The sequence below is a fragment of the Phoenix dactylifera genome, unplaced genomic scaffold, assembly GCF_009389715.1.
Source record: "Phoenix dactylifera cultivar Barhee BC4 unplaced genomic scaffold, palm_55x_up_171113_PBpolish2nd_filt_p 000204F, whole genome shotgun sequence".
In the NCBI taxonomy this organism is placed as follows: Eukaryota; Viridiplantae; Streptophyta; class Magnoliopsida; order Arecales; family Arecaceae; genus Phoenix; species Phoenix dactylifera.
In genome coordinates, this window is record NW_024067722.1 from 895,734 (window position 1) to 904,422 (window position 8,689).

Here is an 8,689-nt window from a genome sequence, read left to right on the forward strand (position 1 = left end):
GCACTCGATAGCAATGGACGTAGAAGGAGGATAGAGACAGCCCATACTAGGTCGAAGGAAAAGGCCAGAAAGAAGCATTGTTCAGTTGCAAGAAACTATGGGAAAAGAATATTTCCCTTTATATTTGAGATCTCTTTGGCTATCCTATGTCCAAATTATGGTCAGTAAAAAATCAGTGCGCTTTATACGTAGTTTGCTTCCTGTTGTGGCGAAGAAAATCTGAATTTAAATGCGTCCAAATTTGCGTGCTTCTTAAATATCCGATAGTGGAAGGAAGGCCAAAGAGGAGAGACCGTGAGTTATGGACGATTTATAATATCCCTAGGGACCTCATTAACTTTCTGTTGGAAAATGTGATCTCGGCCTGTTAAAATCCTTTCGATGAAATCTTCCAGCATCCAAATACTCCCTTACAGAAGCATGAAGCTGTCTTATTGGCGGTACATGCATGATGCATGCACCGTCCTTATTGCTTTCCTGACGCTGGATTCCTTAGGTCGTTCTTATTAGAAATTAACCTTATAATTACTACGTTCGGTGAGAAGGATGGTCCGTTCGTCAAGTCTCCGGGAGTACCAGCTTGGAGTGGAATAGCTCGAGAGGTGCCGGTCTCCACTGCTTGTTTCTTTTCTTCACTGTGGATTTTTTGTGGGGGAAGGAAGACATGGACTGCTGAATGCCCACCGTTCACACTCGCTTTGACGAGCTATTTGACGTAGGTAGCTGTTGCACTATAGCATATTTTACTACTAATTACGACGTGAAATATTGTTACCCTTATCCCTATATAAAACTAGAGACAATATTGGGGCAGGATGTCCGATTTCAGTGTGGAATCAAGGCTACTCGAACCCATGGAGAGTAATGGCCATAGCGTCTCCAGGCTTGTCGAACCACTTCCTGAATTCCCCTGCAAGGCAATCAGAATTTTTCAAAGCAAAATGGAGTAATAATATTAAGGAACTTATTCTTACCATCAATTAAAATTGGACAATGATTAGAAGCATAGTAAGCCACATGACATTGACACACCTCCTTTGATTCGGAAAATAGATCCATCCACTCGTCCGAAGGTAGCACACGGTATAATATTTCTTAAATACGAGCAAGATGCGGTTTATTGTTGCACCAGGTGTAATTTGGATCCTCAAAACCCAGGCCAATCAGGCCATTAGGTTGAAAGAATTTTTTTAATTTCCTTAATATTTATGTCAATATGAAAGGCCTTGTGCTGCCACTAATAATACGGTTAAAATTGTCGTCTATTAAATTGATGTCAAAGAATTAAATGATATATCGCACTCTAAACATGGTCTTCTAATATTTTAATCCAAAGTATAGTTTTTTGTTTTTTTGAATGCAGAAGCACTGGCAAAATATATTGAAAAATTATTTTAGTGGATCATATTTTCTCTAACTTCAACTCATGATGCTTCTGGATTTTTTTTTTTTCGGTTTTGAAAAGAAATGGCCAAATTGGAGTTCAGAACCATGGAAATTGCTGAATTTTAGACTCAGGGAAGAAACCAAAATCAAATCTGAAACCGAGTTCTCAAACCTTGGTTGACACTTGATGCTCATACTACCCAAGCTCGCTTATTTATCTGGTTAACTTGTGCTAGTTTTCTCAGTCTCCCAAAGCCTTTTTCACCCTTGTCTTTTGTTAAAAATGTGGGAAGCTCAATCTGAAATAGAAATGCTAGCTTGGATTCAGGAAACATGATGCTAAATTCAGGATGCAAGCCCCTTTCTGAATTGAACTTGTGTGTGTAAAATATTTTAGTTGAAGGATGGCACAAACCATTGTGCAGTACTGTATGAATCATTTGTGATAAGTACACACAGAATTAGGCAAGCTGAGTTACAGCCCAGTGGTTCACCCCTCTACTTGAGAGGGGGTTTTGGGTTCAAAGCTTGGGAGGTATTTCCCAGGCGTACCATGATCATCAACTTGGAGAAATGGGTCAGCTAGAAGTTCTCTCGCAGGATGGAGACTATGATGAAGCATCCTCCCCTCAAATTGCACTAAAGGTTCCCTCCAGCAGGCTGTTCCTCTTGTATTGCCTCGGTTTCCTTTTTCTGATGGAGACTATATGATGAGAAACCTGCAGCTTTGAACTATGCTACCTTGCTGCACTCTCATTCTTTTCAGATTTTCTTTCTTCCGAGTCTCCTCTTCACTGTCTCTCTTGCTAAGGAGTGGTTCTTGTGTGCCGGAACACCTCCTTTGTAACTCCTTTGAAAATCCTGTATACTTTCTCTACTCCGTTGTAACTTCACCATTTTGTTCTGAATAAATTTTGGTGAGTAATGTGTATGTGGCACATCCCAAAAGAGTATATGTCCTCCAATTCATTGTAAAGCATGCATTAAATGTCAACTTTTGCTTTCTAAATACAAATTAATTTAGAGTCTTAACCTGGCACTGCATGGTTAGCACTCCCAATCCAGCGACCTGTCCTTCCTAATATTTTCCGAGACAAGCAGAATATGGAACCTGTCATGGGCTGTAAAAATGTGCCGTGACAGAGTAACCATTGATTGTTTATTCTCGTTGTGCATTCATTGTTCGCAATTATATATTCATGATTGTATTTTTCAATGGACAACTGGGATTTCTACCATTGTTGTCAATGTGCACATTAAAGCAGCTGGATTGCGTAGTGGAAGGGGCAATCCCGTGAGGAGCTTGAAGATGGTTGGACTTATCAACTATTTGAATGTTCTAGGAGTAGCTCGCCTTGCCAAGACTTTCTACTGGGAAATGGCTGCTACCCATCTCTGTGGAGGTTTGCTGACCATTTGAATTTAAGTTCACAACCTCCCCTCCCCGTCGTATCTCTGAGGCACCGTCCGACAGATAACGGAACAAGGAAGAAGGCCAGTAGCCCAATGGAGATTGATTCCCATACTGCAGCCACCAATTCCCCGATTTTGGATCCTGCTCAAAAATGAGAACCATATAAACATTCATTATTAATTATAGGTGAAAAGTTAAAAAAGTAATTAAACATGACTATTGTAGTTTTGCTACACTGAGAGTATGTGATTTAGGACAAGAAATAAACATCTTGTGAATCTTTTGTTTTTACCTTCAAGGTGATTTAATTACTACAAGAAACCTGGACATTAGAAACCTGGACATTAGCGACGCTTTTTTTTTTTGGCTATTAGCGACGCTTAAAAGCGTCGGTAGAGTGGAAAAATATTTCCCTTCCAATTTAGCGACGCTTTAAAGCGTCGCTCTTTCCCGACGCTTTAAAGCGTCGCGAATTTCCATTTACAAAAAAAAATTACCATTTGCGGTCTGCATCTTCTCCTCCATTCAGAAATACAAACAACCTTCCTGATCGGTACCTTCATTCCATCCGTGCAGAGTGGTTGGGTTTTGGCTATATAAACAATTTTTTTTTCAGATCCGCCGATGTGGGACTAAAATGAGGTGATTTTTTGGCTTCCGACGACGCCTTTAACGACGCTTTTAAGCGTCGTTAAAAGTGTCGCTAATTACATATTAACTTCGACGACGCTTATAAGCGTCGTCATTAGCCGACGCTTTTAAAAAGCGTCGGTAAATGTTGACGGAAAAATTTTTTTGCCGACGCTTGAAATAAGCGTCGGCAAATAAGAGTCGGTAATGTCCTTTTTTGTGTAGTGTCATATTGGCATCCACCATAGCTAGAAATGGGGTAGACGGTGGCACCCAATGCAATCTCCTTGTCGACTTGAACGAACCCAGAGCAGAGTAGGTTGTGGCGGCCTGTTGAATGATAACCATCATCCTAAAATTTTTAGGGTAAAATATAAGAAGACACCCAATCTTTATACTTTTTATAAAAACAACTCATATAGGACAAGAGAAAAATGAAGGAATATTAACTTACAGTCCAGTAGGTAAATAGCCTTGTTTTATTATCTCCATACAGAAATGCATACACCTGATTTTTTTGGGGACCAAAGAGCAACCAGCTGAAGATAATTAATGCATGAAGAGAGAACTTTCAAAATTTCATATAATTAAAACTACTTTCTATTTATTCAAAATTGAAACAATAATATACATGCCAGCCACAGCTTCGATGGTATTGAGAAGTTCTTCAGGACCCCCAATAATCCAAAGTTGAGACAGACTGAACTCATTTTGCTGTTCCAGCTTCGGGTTCCCATACATTCATGGTTGCCTTTGCTCCATAATACTTATCTCCCTTTACATAAACAATTGCATGCTGCTCAAGAAGACCCACGAACAAACATAAATGAGAAAGACGAAGGAGCAAAGGGAAAGAAATGGAAAAGTAAGAGATACAAAGCTGCTACTAAGATACATGGTCTCCATTTATATTAGTGAGATCTGCTCTCGAACAATCCACATCAAATTCCCCCTTCAGTTAAAATAAAACTTAGCTCTCAAATTAGATATCACTAGTTGAAATAAATCATGAAAAAAAACTAAAATCCTAAAAGAGATAGATCTCTTCTTCTATATTGACTTTGCTTTCAGTCGCTCTATCTAATTTTTCCTAAATCGGAAACATACGGCTGGTCAAAATCTATCCCAAAAAGAAAATTTTTGATTTGATCGGCCCATTTCGTATTCCAAACGATAAAATTGGTCATGACCATCCATTTCAAACAGTAATCCATTTGAAAAAAAAGACACATCATCTAAATCGAGTATTGTATGACCAAGTTATAACTCCAAAAGTTTGACACATGATTTAGCTTCTCGATGCGATCTCACTACTGGACCATGTCTAGTCTAACCTATAGTGGCCAAAGTAGTTCACATTGAGTTTGATAATCCTCCTGGATCAGAGAGTTTGTTTGAAGATTGCATGGTAATTTTACCTCCAATTTTACTCAACTTTTAGGTGGTGAAACCTGGTAGTTTGTTCTTCAACTTTAATGGCTTGCCCCGTTGATTTCACCTCTTGTTTAATTCGATTTAGCATACCCACTTCAAGAGATTTTCTTGGCTTTTTGTTAAAATTCCACCCCATATGTGATGATATTGATATATGGGGATCTCTAGCTTTAGAAGAAATGCGCTCTATATTCCCAATATTTTCACAATGGTGGAAGTTTTGCCTGAACCGAATGCAGTGGCGGTTATCCTCCAAGCCGAAGGATTTCCATAACAGATTCTTCTCTCTTTCTTGTGGGCTATTAAATTATTTTCATATTGATTATTGACTGTGTGGCTTGATTGTTAGTGCTCGATGATTTTGATAATTTACTTGAATATACGGAAAGAAAAATATTTATTTTTTGTTGTCCACCGATTGTTCGCAATTATTTTTTTCATTATTGGCTTTGCCCAACAAGATGGAGATACAAAAAGCTACGCCCTTCTACGTACATTTAGGATTTCTACCAGGACCCCCATAGTAGATGTAACCATTGTTCTTAGGGTGCACATTATAGCAATTGGATCGGGTAGCGAAAGTGCGAATCCCTCGAGGAGCTTGGAGATAGTTGGACTTATCAACTATTCGTATGTCTTTTGAAGAAGGCTCGCCTTGCCAAAACCTTCTTGGGAAATGGCCACTGCCCCATCTCGTGGGAGGTGTGCTGACCATTTGAATTTAAGTTCACAACCTCCCTCCCCATTGTATCGCTGAGGCACTATCGGACAGATGAGGGAGTAAGGAGAAGGCCAGTACACCCACTGGAGATTGATTCCCTACTGCAGCACCAATTCCCCGTTTTGGATCCTACTCAAAAAATGAAAACCATGTAAACATTCATCTTATTTATAGGTGAAAAGTGAAACTTGATTAACATGACTATTGTAGTTTTTGTTATGTTGAGGGTTGTGGAGTTAGGAGAAGAAATAAACATTTTATGAATCTTTTGTTTTTACCTTCCAGAGAGACAAAGTGTATTTCATATTGGCGTCCACCACAGCTAGAATGGGGTAAATGTTGGCTCCCAATGCATACCCCTCCTTGTTGACTTGAACAACCCAGAGCATTGTAGGTTGTAGGCAGCTACTCTGATTTATAACCGTCACCCTACAATTTCATGTGAAAAATATTAGAAGCCTTCCAATTTTTCATAATTGTTGCCTTATGTTGTCTGACGTCGAAATCAGGAATGTCTGTGGCACTCATCTCTATCATATAATTGACCAGAAAGAACCAAAAACTAAAAATAATGAACAATATAAGATAACTTATCAAAAACACTTGGAAGATAAGGTAGGACAACATAAGGAAAGACGGAAACTAATAGAAACAACCATAGAAAATACGGAAAAATGAAGAAATGTTACCTACCGTCCAGAAAGTAAATAGTCCTTGTTCTATGATCTCCATACAGAAATGGATCAACCTGATTTTTTCCACACCAAAGAGTAACCGGCTGTAGTTAATTAATGCATGAAGCGAGAACTTTCAAAATTTCATATAATTAAAAACTACTTTCCATTTATTCCGAAATTGAAGCAATAATATACATGCCAGCCAGCTTCGATGGTATTGAGAACCTCTGTAGGACCCCCAAGAATCCAAAGTTGAGGACAGACTGAACTCATCTTCGTGTTCCAGCTTCGGGTTCCACACATTTATGGTTGCCTTTGCTCCATAAGTACTTACCTCCCCTTACATAAACAATTGCATGCTACTCAAGAAAACCCACCAACAAACACAAATGGGAAAGGTTAGAGATACTTCACTCCAAGGTTACTCCTTTTCATAAATTTTCAAAACTATATACCTCATGCCTATTATTATTCCTGTTGGATTCTATAGAAGTTGGCATTTGGATTGTCCTACGCATGTTCTTTCCAAATCTTTCGATAAAGCTAGCCCTCGGCACATCGCCCTTCTTAGTCCTCCTAATAGGGATGGTGTCCTCTGGGCACCTCCCATTTTGATGCCAAAGTTGAGGTATGGAGCTAGTTTCCATCTTTGATGCCACCCTCTTCTCATCATATAAGCCTAATGGGTGGAAACTTGGTCCTCATCTGAAGATTTTGCATAAAGTGAAAGACAAAGTAAACGAGACTGCTAGGTGTAAACATTAAGTGAAAAGGTGAAGGACTTGAAAAGAATAGAAAGTGTGAAGGGAAGAGAGCACACCCTGGATAGTATGGTTTTTTGAGCGAAGGATGATCGAAGGCTGGCTGATGAGAGATATGGACACAGTCTATGATATCCCCATCGGGCTCGTTTTTAAAGAAACAAACATTAGAGCAAATGAAACCACAAATTAAGAAGCATAACAGTGGAAAAATGCCAAAAAAAAAATAAGTTGTGATAAGAAGAGGAAAAATTAACAGTAGAAACTTGATGGGATTGTACTGAACCAACAAAAAAGGTGAAAACAAAAAATATTTTCAAAATACATTTCTGATTAAAATAATTTATAAAATCTTCTTAAAACTCTTTACAATGAACAAAAAATGTTTCTTACAAAAAATCAAAAAAAAAAAATAATTGAAAGAATAGTGGGATGGTAGACCTTGATGCTTTTGACAGGTTTATCCAATCGAATCAGGTGTTGCTGCACCTCGAACTGCTCGATTGTAGCCCACACTCTAGACCATGATGCAAGATAAGCAAATCATCACCAGCAATAGTGCGACCAGGCCATGGCTCATACTATGTGCACCTCCATAGCCCTTTCTTTCAAACCCTTTCAATGAAAATAAAACATACACCATCCAATATATATATAACAAACTTCTTCTTCCTGGTTGCCTATTATATATCAAAGAATATCTTACTTATATATCAAGAATATTCTTACTTAAATTAAATGCCACAGATTCTGCTTAATTTTGTGCATTAATTGAAAAAGCTTATCTGATTATCAAATTAATTGTCCATCAATTGTTTCCTCCATAATGAAGGATTTTCATAACAAGATTTCTCTCTCTTTCTTGCGGGCTATTTAATTACTTGAATATACAAAAAGAAAAATATTTATTTTTGTTGTCCATCCATTGTTCACATCATCCTTCTTGGTCCTCCTACTAGGGATGGTGCCTCTTCTTTCCGTATCTTTCGACAGAGCTGGCTCTCATCACATCATCCTTCTTGGTCCTCCTAATAGGGATGGTGTCCTTGGGGCACCTCCCATTTTGATGCCAAAGCTGACGTATGGAGCTAGTCTCCATCTTTGAAGCCACCTCATTCTCATCATCTAGGCCTAATAGGTGGAAACTTGGCCTCATCTGAAGATTTTGCACAAAGTGAAGACAAAGTAAAGAGATCCTGTAAAGACCTGAAATTGGGCCCGTTCTTGGGCCCAATGAACTGAAGTCGGCAATGGATGCCGACTTCAGTCTGTTCATTGTGGTCTTCCCACGATGAACACGCGCGGCCGCGAACGGCCAGCGGGATCTCCGCCCCACCCCCCTCTTCCCTCTTCCCTCTTCCCTCTCTCCTCTCTCTCTCTCTCTCTCTCCCTTTCTCTTTTCTCTGAGAGCCCATCCTTCCCATCCCTTCCTCTTCTTTTTCCCCTCTTTTGAGAAGATCGCCGGAGCCTCGTCGTCCCCAGAGCCGCCATCGCCGCCGGGAAACACTCGTCGACGACCGGAGGTGAGCAAGACAACATAGACCTATTTTTTTTTGATTTAAGGGGAGAGAAACGATGGGAATCAGTGGGTTTTACTTCCCTGTTTCGGAAGTTCCTTTTGGGAGATTCGGCCGGCCGACGGCGCCGGCGTGGTCAATTCGGGCCG

At 39.5% G+C, this 8,689-nt stretch overlaps 1 protein-coding gene across 1 annotated transcript; it reads right to left on the reverse strand.

Moving 5' to 3' along the window:
- Positions 1 to 2,523: 2,523 nt before the first annotated feature.
- LOC103723771 lies at positions 2,524 to 8,179 on the reverse strand (the record flags this gene model as incomplete). Its single annotated transcript, XM_039117294.1, has 8 exons — positions 2,524 to 2,944; positions 5,864 to 6,014; positions 6,132 to 6,147; positions 6,597 to 6,621; positions 6,718 to 6,955; positions 7,083 to 7,168; positions 7,465 to 7,540; positions 7,992 to 8,179. Coding segments are annotated over 8 exons (999 nt in total), but the record flags the coding sequence as incomplete, so codon positions are not given.
- Between the last annotated feature and the right edge of the window lie 510 nt (positions 8,180 to 8,689).